The sequence below is a fragment of the Neoarius graeffei genome, chromosome 16, assembly GCF_027579695.1.
Source record: "Neoarius graeffei isolate fNeoGra1 chromosome 16, fNeoGra1.pri, whole genome shotgun sequence".
Classification (NCBI taxonomy): Eukaryota; Metazoa; Chordata; class Actinopteri; order Siluriformes; family Ariidae; genus Neoarius; species Neoarius graeffei.
This window is the reverse complement of record NC_083584.1, coordinates 5,575,146-5,590,369: the sequence shown is the minus strand read 5'-3', so window position 1 is coordinate 5,590,369 and position 15,224 is coordinate 5,575,146. Positions and strand designations below refer to the sequence as shown.

Below are 15,224 nucleotides of genomic sequence, written 5' to 3'. Positions count from 1 at the left end.
TCCGTGGATTGTTATCGGAAGCAAAGCGAAGGAGGCGGCGTCGGGAGAGGAAGCAAAAGCGAGGCTGCAGGCAGAGCCGGCCTGTTGATTAAGCTCAGAAAACAGCCACTCAAATCTCCACTGCCAAGCCTCTACCTCTCCAACGCCAGATCCATGTAAACAAGACGGGCAATTTGGAATTACAGCTGGAATTACCTTATTCTATTCTATAATCGGCTGGTCAGTGCTATACTCAATACTTAAGTGACTTACCCGTCCGATGAGGATTATTTTCTTGTTTACAAGATGCCACATCTGAGTCGCTGACAAATCCTGAATTTCTGTAAAGATAACTGTTCACAGATTTATAAGCACACAGTGCTTCACCACTGAACAGCGAGGGAAAGTTAATGAGGTAATTATACACGTCTGGGTATTCCGCTGGCAGTTCAATATCCACTGACACGGTCGTGAAAACTCCGTCCGGAAAGCCATAAGGGTCACTAATCTGTAGATCGTTTATTTTAGACATATATCTAGTTATCTGTTCATTAGAAAAATGAGCCGTGTAGTCCGTCGGTTGAAATTGATCCATTCTGTACACGAGTGCAGCAGGATTCAGCGGTGTTTTTTACCGACAAGATGGCGGCTGTTAACTTTCCGGTCACGTGACTGCAAGATCTCTATAGGAAATACTACTAATAGTGATTAGCCTTTTTTTTTTTACATAATTAACATTGTTTATTGTACTAAGTTTAATATAAATATATAAACAGCCTTTATTTCAAAACTCAATTAAAAAGAACTCCCAGAAAATACAATAACTCTAAATGTAGTACAATATAAATAATTTGTACAAAAAGTTTACTTATCGTCTACAACAGTGTTTTTAATATTATTATAATTAATAATAATAATAACCACTAATAATAATTATTAGTAATAGTAATCATTATTGATTATTAATCTTTACTACTTATGATTTAGTGATTAATAAGTACTAGGGATTATTAAATGTTATAAAATTAAGTTATTAAAAATTATTACAAATTATTAAAACGTAATTGGTAGAATACAAACACTCATAGATTAGATTTTTTTTTTAAATAGTGAACATTGATATAACTCTACTACTAATAATAATAAACAATACTACTAGTAATACTTGTTGTTAATGTTATCAGTTCAATTGTTATCAATGTTCACTATTAAAAACAAATTATCTATAATCCATGAATAATTGTTTGTATCACTACTACTAATAATAATTACTACTTTTTTAATTTAATTAATCTTATAAATCAATTTTATAGCATTTTAATAATCGCTACTTATTATTTATTAGTATAATTTAGTAGTTGATGATTACTACTTATTAAATTACATTTTGATAATCACTGCTTATTTAGTAGTAATTAATACTGAATTATAATAATTGCTACTGTATTAATTTAGCTAATAAGTAGTGATTTATTAAAATGTTATAAAATTGAGTTAATTTCTTAAAATTATTATTAAAAAAGTTATTACTATTTATTATTAGTAGTAGTACAGTTATTCATGGATTATAGATAATTAATTATTTTTGAATAATGAACATTGATATAACAATTGCACTGATTAGTTATTACAGCACATTGATTAATATTGATAATGGTTATGAAAGGTGACAGTAGTTTTTCTGTGTTTAATGTAACGCTGTGATGATTGTATGAGTGCAGAAACAGGTTTACGCTGTTACCTGCTATAATGCAGAAGATACTCGAGAACTTCCTCAGCCAGCTGTGTACTGTACCACACTCACACTGATTTTGCTGTCAGACACAAAATCGCACATCATCAAAGATAATCTTTGGGGATTGAAATAGTGCCGGCTAAGGTTGTTCAGCTGGTTCTACTTGCCGTTTATTGTTTTCGTTTTTGAAATGATTCATGGTGTTTTCTCCAGTAAACCCCAGTCTTCTCCTCGCTGCTACAGTAGTTCTGCAGCCCAAAACACACGACTTTGCTTCAGCTGTTTGCATGTCTAACAGTTGCCATTGATGCACCCTGTTGTTCACCAATTGTGTGCATTCTTCTTAAAAAGTTATTTAAAAAAAACATTGCAGAAAACAGTTTTAAGTTGTCATTTATCATTTTCTTTGCCATGGTACAGTCATAAATTTTCCATTTAGAGGTCTTGAAAAGGTCTTAAGTCTTTAAATTTGTACTTGAAAAATGTGCAGATACCCTGAAAACCATCTCTAAAGAGTTTGGACTCCACCAATCCACAGCGAGACAGATTGTGTACAAATGGAGTAAATTCAAGACCATTGTTACCCTCCCCAGGAGTGGTCGACCAACAAAGATCACTCCAAGAGCAAGGCGTGTAATAGTCGGCGAGGTCACAAAGGACCCCAGGGTAACTTCTAAGCAACTGAAGGCCTCTCTCACATTGGCTAATGTTAATGTTCATGAGTCCACCATCAGGAGAACACTGAACAACAATGGTGTGCATGGTAGGGTTGCAAGGAGAAAGCCACTGCTCTCCAAAAAGAACATTGCTGCTCATCTGCAGTTTGCTAAAGATCACGTGGACAAGCCAGAAGGCTATTGGAAAAATGTTTTGTGGACGGATGAGACCAAAATAGAACTTTTTGGTTTAAATGAGAAGCATTATGTTTGGAGAAGGGAAAACACTGCATTCCAGCATAAGAACCTTATCCCATCTGTGAAACATGGTATCATGGTTTGGGCCTGTTTTGCTGCATCTGGGCTAGGATGGATTGCCATCATTGATGGAACAATGAATTCTAAATTATACCAGCGAATTCTAAAGGAAAATGTCAGGACATCTGTCCATGAACTGAATCTCAAGAGAAGGTGGGTCATGCAGCAAGACAACGACCCTAAGCACACAAGTCGTTCTACCAAAGAATGGTTAAAGAAGAATAAAGTTAATGTTTTGGAATGGCCAAGTCAAAGTCCTGACCTTAATACTTGTGTGAAAATCTGATGATGTTTTAGGTCATATTTATGCAGAAATAAAGAAAATTCTAAAGGGTTCACAAACTTTCAAGCACCACTGTAAACGTTTGTGTTTCCTGGTGATGGGTGTTGGTGTGTTTTTAAATGCTGAATTACAGCAGCTTTGGGAATATTGGTATTTCCCAGGATGATGACAGATGGGAATCTGTGGCAGGTTCCAGTTTAAATTTCTGCCAAAACTTTTCCTGGTTGAAAATGCAAGAAGCCTTATGATTTAGTGAACAGAATGTAGGCGATCCTGTTGTGTGGTGAGGTGTGGCGTTCCTGAAATAGGTGTGTTTTCCCTCTGACTTTGCTGATGATAGCTTTTCACAAATACCTAGATGATATTTGGACAGAACCAGTGGCTCGTATTTTCAGGCATGTCACCATGGTACTGTTTGTTTTCTCACGGTTATCAGCATTTGCGTTTATGCTAACATCCTGTTGCTGAGAGTCTGGATTTCCATGAGTCACCACCACCGTTGTTTATTTTCCAGTTTAAATGTCTACCGTGAAAAAACCCCCATCATGGATGGTGTGCGCGCGTGTGTACACGCACTTTAGACCTTAGTCTGCTTCTGCCAAAACTGGTTCAGGATATTTTTAGTGTCGTTAGATCGAGAATTCAGATCTGTATTTGTAAAGCAAGTCTAAAAAAAAAAATCCTGTTGCTCATCAGTTTGTGTGATCAGTATTCCGTATTCGGCAGCGCTCGATGTCGCCGGTAGTCCATTCTGTGCATTCCAAACATGCTTGCAGTGATGCAGTACTATTCCATCGAATAGAAACGGCTTTAATATTTTCTTTAGTAACATTACACTGTGTTCTGTGTAAAATTGCTCACAGTTTTCCAGAAATGTCAGTGCTCTACACACCCAAGTGTTTCATATTGATTATCCGAGTCCAAACCCGACGTGTTCTCTTTTCCGCACTGCTGGATTCAGCCCGTGTGTGAGTCACTCAAGTGCCTTGTTAAAGCAGGCCTGATTCCACACTGTAGATGTTTTTCCTGACACTTCATATCAGAAGCTGGTTTTGTATTCCCAGTCCTACGCTAGTGGAGTTTATTTTCTGCCGTGTGGTTCAGGAAAATCATTTGAGTATTTGTGTGGTTAAAGTGGGAGCATCAACAAACTTCCCAAAACGAACACTTTTTTACAGCAGTAAAATATCGGCAGGTTGAGTTGGAGAGTAGATGCGTTCTGTTTATTCACTCGCTAACCAGAGTAATCGTTCAGTTCTGACTCGGCCCGTCCTCTGAGCTGCGAGCAGGGCTTTGTTTTCCCACCTGCCGTACCCGCATACTGTAGGATCACACGGTGTATTGTGTTCAAGAAGCTTAAGGGCCCGTTTACACGAGGACGCTGTCGGGTAAACACGACTAAATATTTTATCGGAAGTGCCTTTCGTCTACACGGGGACGGCGTTTCCGAGGCTGAAAAACGGAAAAAATTGAAAACGCCTTCCAGAGTGGATAAGTTAAAAACAGCCCCCGTTGCATATCCGTCTAAACTACCCAATACGCGAAGCTCTGCTCGGATCTGCTCACGTCGGGTATGCGTTTACGTCATACATATGTCATATACTGCACATGCCAGCCCGGGAAGTAAGAAAGTAAGTAAAAAAGTAAGAGCATGTCTGATTACATCGATCCAACGGACCTTCAAGCTGCTCTGTGTTTTAATGCAGTAGATGTGTTTTCCTGCTCACCCGCCCAGCTGGAGCTCCTCAGTTTGGTGTCGCCAAGTTACACGCACGCGCGCGCCGCCTATTCAAGCCGCTCGTGAAACCATAAACCCGAGACTGAAAACAAAACCAGCAGCCGAACGGGTTTATTTTGCTGAGATGGACACTGCCTTTTCTCTTCTTCACCGAAACAAGAGTGAGTGTTACTTAATAAAGGCAGATTAAAAGAGTTTCGGTTTGCTCCTGCTCCTCCCTCGAGCACTACAGTACCTCAGCCGGACCGGTGTTCTGTAACGTTATCCTAGCAAGTTCGCATACAGACCGTTTTATTATTCAAAACAAGTCATTACAAATTATTTGACTCGGCCAAAGACTCGACCAATACGCACAAAACATAAAAATCGGCAAATGTGTGAAATACTCACCGATTTTCTGTCAGCCCAGCTGATCGGTGGGACAAAACTACTGCTGAATTTTCCTCCCCTCCTGGATTTCGCGCATGCGCAGTAGGCTTGGTAGGACAAATCCAAGAGGTATGATAACTTTACAGAACAGCGGCGCAGATGTGCAGATCAGACAAGACAGAAGACGTTGCGCATACATGGAGACATTTATGCGTCACCGTATAGACGCAGATTTCCTCCTTGAAAACGGTCGTGTAGACGCGGAAAAAAGTGAGAACGAAAACGGACTTTTGCGTTTTTGTTTCAGACCGTCCCCGTGTAAAGTGGGCCTAAATCAGCAGACTTGTTTAAATTTAACGCTCTTTTTGCCTCTGAAATGTCACACTCTTCAGTGCCCCCTACTGGTGTAGTGCAGTTTGTGTTGTGCCACACTCATGCTACGTTCCCTTCGCGCGAGGGTAATAGTAAAGTAGCACGTCTGCTGTAAACACACCGCTAGCCTGATGTTATAACAAGGCTGACCTGATGTTTGATGTGGCTGTGTTTTTCAGCTACGCGGTGATCGCGTTCGGCTGTGCGAGCTGTCCGAAGATCACGTGCGGGCGCGAGGGATGTGGAACGGAGTTCTGTTATCACTGTAAACAGCTGTGGCATCCCAACCAGACCTGTGACGCAGCGAGACAGCAGCGAGCTCAGAGTCTGAGACTGAGACCGTTCAGATCCTCCTCACTCAGCTACAGCCAGGAGAGCGGCGCTGCTGGTAACTAACACCACACACACACACGGACTGGCATACTGTGTGTGTGAGAGAGAGAAAACACTCAATGAAACAACCAACCAATCAGAATGCAGGATGTTTGTCATATTAGAATGTCAGGATGGCATATTGAAGAAAAAAAATAACGCTGTGTGTGTAGCAGATGATATAAAGCCTTGTCCCCGCTGTGCTGCTTACATCATCAAGATGAACGACGGAAGCTGTAATCACATGACCTGCGCAGTGTGCGGCTGCGAGTTCTGCTGGCTCTGCATGAAGGAGATCTCGGACTTGCACTACTTAAGGTGAACGCATGCACATGTGATTCTAATCCGTTGTCATTTCCATAGTAACAGAACCACACACGGTTTGTTGACACGGTGAAGTTTTCTGGAGGTGTTTATGTAGCGTGTTGTCCTGATGACCTTGGTTTGCCCTCCCCCAGTCCTTCAGGCTGCACGTTTTGGGGTAAGAAGCCGTGGAGCCGGAAGAAGAAGATCCTGTGGCAGCTGGGAACGCTGGTCGGAGCGCCCATCGGCATCGCGCTGATCGCAGGCATCGCCATCCCAGCCATGACCATCGGGATCCCGGTGTACGTGGGCAGGAAGGTACGGGGTGTTTTTCTCTCTGATTGTTTGTTTTTTTGTTCTCGTCTTTCAGTCACATGCCGTAATATCAGCAACGAATCAACACTGATGTATAATCGATGCGTTGACACTTGGGCTGAGTACGCAGCCCGATTCTGTACTCGTTTGAGGGCGGAGCTAATCATCACAGGCTTGTTCGTGACGCAGGACCGTGGATTCATGACGCACTTCTGTACGTCTCACTTTGGTCCGACATTTGAACAGATGATGAACCTACTCCACTCAGGAGACGTTCTCTTACCACGAGATTTTTAGCCGTGAACGCCATTTCCACGCCTGAGCCAGGTGTATTCTCGCGCTCCTGTCCTGTCTGCGTTAATCACGCACAGTAACAGCTTTTCTCCAGAATCATGAATTTATCTATTTTCTTTACCCGAGCTAGCTAGTCATGTGCTCGGATCGACACACATCTACTTTCAGTCTGTGTACCGAGACTGTTTGTTTGTTTTTCTTCAGATTAGATCAGATTCCGAGTCTTAATCTGTGATCTCAGCCGGCTGAGGAAGTGTGTGTGTGTAACAGAGCGCCGAACGACCTCATGACGCGTCTGTTTTATCTTAAAGTAGCACAAATGGCATTGAGTTCACCATATTCAAGCACTTCATTGTTGCTTGTGTACAGGTTGCCATGGTAACCAAAGGGGGGGGGGAGAGTTTAGACACAGAACCTGTGTGAATTATAATCAGTGGGATGATTTTTACGTTTTATATACGTCACCAACGACAAGATGAGAGAGTAATATGTTATACATGGTTTTGGTAAAATGGATTACGTTTCTTAGCCGCAGCGCAGTTTGGGGCTGAACACATGCGCGTGCACGCACACACCTCGTTCTCCAGAGCGTGCACGGAGGCTGTGTGACCCGACCGCGTCCCGGTTAATTAAACTCCTGTAATTATTATGGAATGATAAACCGGAGCTGATCGTTATTCAGTTAATGCTGGAGTAAGGAGCTACAGATTGGAATATAATACATTCTGTCTGTCTCTCGCGCGCGCATGCGTGCGTGCGCACACGTTTAACCCTCGATTCAGTGGAGCGCTGTCGAGTTCTGACCAGTCAGAAGAGAAAGTGTTGATTAATTCTCTCTAGTAGTGCAGGTTTATATTAATGCACTCGTTCTAGTACGTTATGGTTTCTATAGCAACAGCTTGTTCACGAAGACGTGCACTTTTTATATATAAATTGATACGGTGAGGTTTTCTTAGTCAGGAGCCGTTTGCTCAACACGTACAGGACGAGTCTCCAGCGTCAGTCGTTGCTGTAACTTTCCAACATCTTCGTGAGCGAGGAGTTTACGCTTCTTTACGGATTCTCGGTGACGCGATGTGCTGAGAGACGGAGAGGAAGTCGCAGCTGATGACGAAACGACTGTATCGTTGGAATTTGCTTCACAGAACATTTTAATGTTACTGGAAATGGATGAGAAGTACGACTTGTCATCCTTTTTAACAAGTTGATGAATTGCTGTGGTGTAAGAGGAATAAAATTTTTTTTTTTTTGGGGGGGGGGAGAATTATGATCAACTTCCTCACTGTAAAATGTTTTATTCCTGTAAACACTCCTTCTCACAGTGCTGGTCTCCACCCTCACACACGCTTCTGGAGAAGTGTTTGTTTTTAAGTGTTTTTGTGAGAGTTAACCCACACGCTGGAGTCGAACCTGCTGCTCCACATTCTGACATTGTCTCCGTGACTGAGAAACTGCCTGAGACTTGGGTTTTTTTTTTTTTTTCCTCACCATCACGATAACAGCTGACTTCCTGGATTCCAGAGAGGTCAGATTGTTTTGCTGGTTCTTCTCCTCTCCTGCTCTTTTCTTCATCCCCCCCCCCCAAAAAAAAAACCTTGTACACAAGGTTTTTTTTATTTTGTGTGTCTATGTGTCAGCCCTGTGATGACCTGGCGACTTGTCCAGGGTGAACCCCGCCTTTCACCCGTAGTCAGCTGGGATAGGATCCAGCTTGCCTGTGACCCTGTAGAACAGAATAAAGCGGCTACAGATAATGAGAAGATAAATATTACCCATTCAGGAATGCTGTAATACTAAGCTGGTGCCGAGAGTCCAGAACATCGTGTCTTTATTCTAGAAAGTTCAGAGGTTGTGAAATGGCTGCTGTTTTAATTCTTGCTCAAAAAAGTTTAAGAGAACAAGTTTAATCAGTGATCCTGGTTTAATTCATTAGCAAATATGTGGTTAACTAGCACCAATGCTAATAATGACAGGCACTGATTTCTCATGAGTTACTTGATTTAAAAAAAAAAAAAAAGTTTCTTTTAAATCTATAATTTTGGTGTTTTTTAAAAAAAAATGTATATCTGAGAACTCTCATGTGATGAAATTTGTGCTACGTTCCATTAACATCAGCACTCGGAGATGGGAATGACGACACCAGACCTGAGCGGATGGTGTTCCAGTACAAGACGTCGGAAAAAGCAGTACCAGGAATTGGCATAGCTCTAGTCATGTTAGCTGTTGATGAAGCATTCTGTGGCTGGGTTTTTTTTTTTTTTTTTGTACACACTCCATAGCCACATGTCCCCAGATAGATAGAAGTTGGACAGTCCTGAGTGGACAACTGATTTAATGAGAGACACACAAGACAGAAGTGATGCTCCAGTGCATCACTCCAGCTTTCACGCTGTTGATGTGCGGAGCAGCCATCTTGGATTTTGAAGTCGAGGTTCCTCCCACTTTCCGGGCTGGAAATCCGACTTCTCTGTGCGTTCCGGTTGACGTTTCTGAGCGGGAACTCTGAAATCCTGACTTCTCAGTACAAAGGGAACACAGCACTGGAAAATGCAACTTGTGGAATGTTTTGGAGTATTATGGGAGTGGATGGGCTGAGTGAGTGGTGTAACGTGTGTGTGGGGGGTCGAGTTTATTTTAAATAATCTGGAAAGGAAGTTTCATGCAGAAATGATTGTGGACTACTGTTATAGATTCAGATTAAAGAGGGAGGGTTTTCAATGTTTTGAGTGATTTTTAATCAGAAATGTGTCGATGTGAAGGAAACATCACCTGTGTTTTTCAAATATGTCATGTGTCCGTCCCCCCCCCAAATGACTTGACTGGAGATGATTAAATGACGTTTGGCTCGACGTCTCTCTGCAGATTCACAGCCGCTATGAAGGCAAGGAAATCTCAAAGCACAAGAAGAACCTGGTGATCGCTGGCGGAGTCACGCTGTCCGTCATCGTCTCACCCGTGGTGGCTGCCGTAACCGTCGGTGAGCGAGTTCAACTCAACCTCACTGGATTTTATTGTTTCATTCTGATTTACTGCCAAAATAATCAAATATTTATGAAATATCATTTATTCTCCAATTTCTATTACATATCAGACCGTTCTGGAATTTTAAACAAAACTGCAAAACGATCAACATCAGGTTAATTACTCCACCCCCAAAAAACATGGAGGGTGTGGCTTACTTGGTTTCCATAGTACAGCCAACCCCACATCTATGGAAATGTGATGAATGGGGCAAAGTTCTGATGAAATCAAGTGCTGTTTAATTTAATGTGTGCGCAGGTATTGGCGTGCCCATCATGCTGGCGTACGTGTATGGTGTGGTTCCGATCTCTCTGTGCCGTAGTGGAGGGTGTGGCGTGTCAGCGGGGAACGGAAAAGGAGTACGCATCGAATTCGACGATGAAAATGACATGAACGTGGGCGGAGGTGCAGCAGCAACAGGTGAGTGTCCCTCAGTAGGCTCCCTACTCTCGGTATCCACTTCCTGTACGGTGTGAGTGTCCCTCAGTAGGCTCCCTACTGTCTATAGAGATCTTGCAGTCACGTGACCGGAAAGTACACAACTCCCATCTTGTCGGTAAAAAACACCGCTGAATACTGCTGCACTCGTGTACAGAATGGATCAATTTCAACCGACGGACTACACGGCTCATTTTTCTAATGAACAGATAACTAGATATATGTCTAAAATAAACGATCTACAGATTAGTGACCCTTATGGCTTTCCGGACGGAGTTTTCACGACCGGATTTTGAACTGCCAGCGGAATACCCGGACGTGTATGATTACCTCATTAACTTTCCCTCGCTGTTCAGTGGTGAAGCACTGCGTGCTTATAAATCTCTGCACAGTTATCTTTACAGAAATTCAGGATTTGTCAGCGACTCAGATGTGGCATCTTGTAAACAAGAAAATAATCCTCATTGGATGGGTAAGTCACTTAAGTATTGAGTATCGCACTGACCAGCCGATAATAGAATAAGGTAATTCCAGCTCGTCCGTGTTGTTTACATGGATCTGGCGTTGGAGAGGTAGAGGTTTGGCAGTGGAGGTTTGAGTAGCTGTTTTCTGAGCTTAGTCAACAGGCCGGCTCTGCCTGCAGCCTCGCTTTTGCTTCGGCTCCCGACACCGCCTCCTTCGCTTTGCTTCCGATAACAATCCACGGAGACCCCACTGGTCTCGCCATCTCATCCGGAATGTTATTTATTTATTTATTTATTTATTTATTTATTTTCTCGTCCGGAATGTTGTGCATGCGATGGAAATCGCTACAAACCGTCATTTTCTGCTGGAAACCAATGTCCAGTAAGTCCATACGGTTGTAGTGGATATTGAAGTCCGGTACAGACGAACAACACGCAAAAATACACACAAAAAACATAAACGTGCACAGGTAGGGAGAGCTTGTAGCCGCAGCCGTAGTAATAGAATTGTATATAGTAGGGCTTTCCAGAAGAAAAGGTAGAAGTAAAAGCAGAAGTAGAACCAGAAGTAGAAGTAGAAGGTGGAATATGGCGTTTGACCGACACGATGGCGTCTGTCACAATCTGGATCGGCTGTGACGTCACATGCAAGCGCTCCATAAATGACTTCATCCTTGCTTGGCTCTTCACTTATCCTTTTGTCTGTGTATGAGGATCTGTGTAGGTGCTTTTTTTTTTTTTTTTTTTTCCCCCCCCCCCTTCCCTCCCTCATGTGTGTTAGTGGTATCCTTGAACATGTCCTTCAGGCGCTGATTGTACCAGGGACACTATTTTGTTCCTTGTACTTGAGGCTCTGTGTGAGTGTGTGTGTTCTGGTCCTGTGTCAGATGTGTCTCAGGGTTCTCATGTTCCTGTGATTACTCACCGAGCCCTCACCTGCCTGAGGAGAAACACACATCAGATACAGTGCTGTGGCCTGAATTAAACTCGTAGTAGACGGAGCACATTGTTCATTGTTTTAATGGGTGTGGTGTTGGTGCTGGAGTTGACGTGTGTGTGTGTGTGTGTGTGTGTGTGTACAGACAGTACGTCGGTGGCAGAGACGAGGCAGAACGCGAGTATTGGAGGTAGTGTCGGCGGACTGACGGGCAGCCTGAGTGCCAGTGGGAGTCACATGGAGCGAATCGGAGCCATGCGGGACAACGTGAGCGAAAATGCCAGCACCATGGCGCTCACAGGAAGTCTGTCGGGCAGCACTGTGGGCCACTGCTTCAACAGGTCTCTCTCACACTCTCTCTGCTAAAACTAAATAACGCACCTTACAGCTGTTCTCCCGGACACCCCCCCCCACCCCCCAAACTCATCAGAACGCTGGTGTCGTGTAAATTCCCGCAGTAAAGAGAGATTTCTGTGGCGTTTGTTTCACACAAGCACGTCTCCATTATCAATACCGAGCAGGATGTGTTTTGACCCCAGAGCTGGTGTGAACTGCGCTTATAGTCTCAGACCGTTTCCTAACAACTGTTTGTCCTTTTGTTGAGTCTGAATTGGAGAAATCTACACTGCGTTACAGCTCTGTGTTTTGGTTCAGTTTCGTCGCACAAAAAGCTGCAGCCCCAAAACACACAACACGTGATCCACTTCCTGCTGTGAGTCGATTCACTCTCACTCGCTCAGATGCGCTCAGACCCCGGGGAGGAGGAGGAGGAGGGCACAGCAGGCTTCAGCTCAGACTTGCTCAACTCTCATGCATGTGAAAGCACATTTAGCTCCTGCTGCCCCCTAGTGGTCATTATTAGCATCTCTGTGCAATCCCAGTGGGTAATGCTGATCACATGACTGACTGACTTTCTCCAAGAACAAAATTCCATTCTGCTGAGCTCATGAAGCTTTACAGATGTGTGCTGAGTGCTGCATTCAGTCCACTCTGAACACTGCTCTCCTGACTCCTATATTAATGTGTGTGTGTGTGTAGGCTGGAAGTTCAGGCTGATGTGCAGAAGGAGCGCTGTAGTCTGAGCGGAGAGTCCGGGACGGTCAGCCTGGGGACAATCAGTGACAACGCGAGTACCAAAGCCATGGCTGGGTCCATCCTCAACACGTACATGCCTCTAGAGAGGTGAGGAAACACTGTGGGTGTGACTCACTCTCGCACCACACCCTCCATCGCAACTCCGTGTAGTGTACAATACCAAAAAAGGAAACGTTTCAAATCAAGATTCAGTTCAGCACCGATATGATTCAACATGATTCAGTTCAGAAACAAATCATCTCAATTCAAGATTGAGATTTGTTTCAGTACAAATATGATTCACTTCACCATGTATATGATTCAGTTCAGCACAGATCATTCAGACCTTATACGGTATGATTCAGTCAGTTGCCCTCGAGCTCTGTGTGTACACACACGTACATGTGAACCTGGGAGTGTGTGTTTACAGCATTGTGACCTATAAACACTGTGTGTGTGTGTGGCAGAGAGGGCAGCAGTATGGAGGTGCAGGTGGATGTGGAGTCTAAACTCGGGAAGCTGCGACACCACAGCGGCAGCAGCAGCATGGAGGAGGGCAGCACCGGGGGCCGAGGCACCTGCCCCTCCACCTGCCCCCACGAGGGCAAATACGGCTCGGGGAAGAAGAGCAAAGGCAAGATGCGCAAGAAGACGGGCAGCACGAAGATCAACGAGACGCGGGAGGACATGGACGCGCAGCTGCTGGAGCAGCGCAGCACCAACTCGAGCGAGTTCGACTCCCCGTCTCTGAGCGGCAGCCTGCCCTCCGTCGCCGACTCGCACTGCAGCCACTTCTCCGAGTTCAGCTGCTCCGACCTCGACGGCTCCCGACCCCCCAACGCCATCAGCCCTCTTCCCGAGGTGGAGAACGACAGGCTGGAGAACTGCCCCGCCCCCCTCAGCCCGGAGAGCTCGCCGAAAGAACGCAATAACAACATCGCTCCTCAACCGAGCACCCCGGCACGTAACGTCTGTATTCAAACTGAGATTTAGCGCCTGCGCTAACCAATGCTAGCTTTCGATCCTAATCTGAGGTTGCACATGCACACACACACGCACACTTACAGTTTCATAATCCGATTTTAAAAGATTCTGCAACTCTTCACTTTCAGGTGTGATGATGATGATGACAACAGGAAGTGACTGCAAGGACTGGGGTGGTTTAAAGCGATTGGTTTTGACAGGATGTTACAGCAGGTGACTGATGTAGCTGTCGGTCACGTTAACGCCTCTCTCTGTCCGAGGCTCATGAATCACAACACGTCTGCGTGTACGCTCGGAGTGTGTGCCGATATTCAGTCGCCATATCCGTGTCAGGACCACGCCCCCCGATTACAATATAAATACGTCGATTTATTTATTTACATTTCTTCACTCACTCACACAAGATTAATTACGATTATGCAGTGGTTTCTATGGTTATGTCTCTAAACTACACATTTTCATATAACTCTTTCGTTACCGATAATGTATGGCTGCGTAGCAACGGGGTTCTGTTTGACTGGATCTGCATCTTGGTGTATTTAAAAAAAAAAAAAGAGGAAAGTCTCGGTGTATTAACACTTCCTGGCCAATTGAGCATTAATTTGTGAATTGTATTTAATTTTGTTGTTCTGGTTAACGGTGAAACGGTGCTCCTTGAAGAAACAGGTTCAGGGTTCCTCAAGGGTTCCAGAAAAGCCATGTGTTCTGATGAGGAAACAAACCAAAGACCCCCCTCCTGTCCTGAGGTGGAGTGTTTTTGTGGTATTTTTGGTCTGTTACTCATTTTAGAGTCCGATGTCAATACTGTGTGTTAATTAGATCACGATGCGTCGCTGATTATCGGCACATGTGCGTGCACGCGTGCGCACACTCTTCTACAAGCCCGGTTCGCTCTGTGGTTGGAGGCGCCTTTTTTTTTTTTTTAAAAATCTGTAACGTTATCTGAGAAGTGTGTGTGTGTGGGATGTTGATGTTCTGGAGATGTTCTAATGTTTCCTCAGAGGGACCAGCAGGAGATTGAGCAGATTTTTTTTTTTTTTATTAATTATATATAAATGTTTTTTTTTCTTTTATTTTCCATTTTGGGAAAGGTCGTTATGCACCACAGCCCTGTGTGGGGGTCTAAACTTGTAACGCAGAATAGGACCAAGCGATGACGCAAATTCAGTCATATCATGAATCACTTTAAAAATAAACACTTTTTTTTTTTTTTTTTCTTCTCCGTTTTGGAAGGAAACGGATATCGGAGATGAGTGTGAGGAGCTTTGCTGCATCGCTCGGTCCTTGGGTTTGATCAGTTCGTTAATTTGCTAGACCGGTTTGTTCAGATCAGAAGGATCCTCTTAATTCTCTGATTTAAGAATTTTACAGCTTCAAGGCTATGACGGTACACACACACACACACACACACACACACACACACACGTGTTCAGGTCAGACATGATTAATACGTAATTCTGGGTTTGTACTCATTTAGACTCATGGTGCCTTTTGGATTTAAAAAAGTCTATTCGAGTTCCTCCATTCTGTTTCTTTCAGAATTAAAAATAAAGAGAATCAAATCCAGCTCGA

The 15,224-nt window shown here is 43.8% G+C and overlaps 1 protein-coding gene across 2 annotated transcripts in view; it reads left to right on the top strand.

Moving 5' to 3' along the window:
• Positions 1–15,218, top strand: part of rnf19a (ring finger protein 19A, RBR E3 ubiquitin protein ligase) — a 32,672-nt gene extending 17,454 nt beyond the window's left edge. Inside the window, exons 3-10 of one of the 2 annotated variants that reach the window (XM_060942395.1) lie at positions 5,630–5,838; positions 5,999–6,140; positions 6,281–6,443; positions 9,597–9,711; positions 10,014–10,175; positions 11,740–11,935; positions 12,633–12,776; positions 13,136–15,218. In XM_060942395.1, the coding sequence (XP_060798378.1) occupies positions 5,630–5,838; positions 5,999–6,140; positions 6,281–6,443; positions 9,597–9,711; positions 10,014–10,175; positions 11,740–11,935; positions 12,633–12,776; positions 13,136–13,661 (1,657 nt within the window). In that variant the 3' untranslated portion in view covers positions 13,662–15,218. Of the gene's footprint in view, positions 1–5,629; positions 5,839–5,995; positions 6,141–6,280; positions 6,444–9,596; positions 9,712–10,013; positions 10,176–11,739; positions 11,936–12,632; positions 12,777–13,135 lie in introns of both variants that reach the window. The other variant, XM_060942394.1, reaches the window with a different exon arrangement.
• The last annotated feature ends 6 nt before the right edge of the window (positions 15,219–15,224 follow it).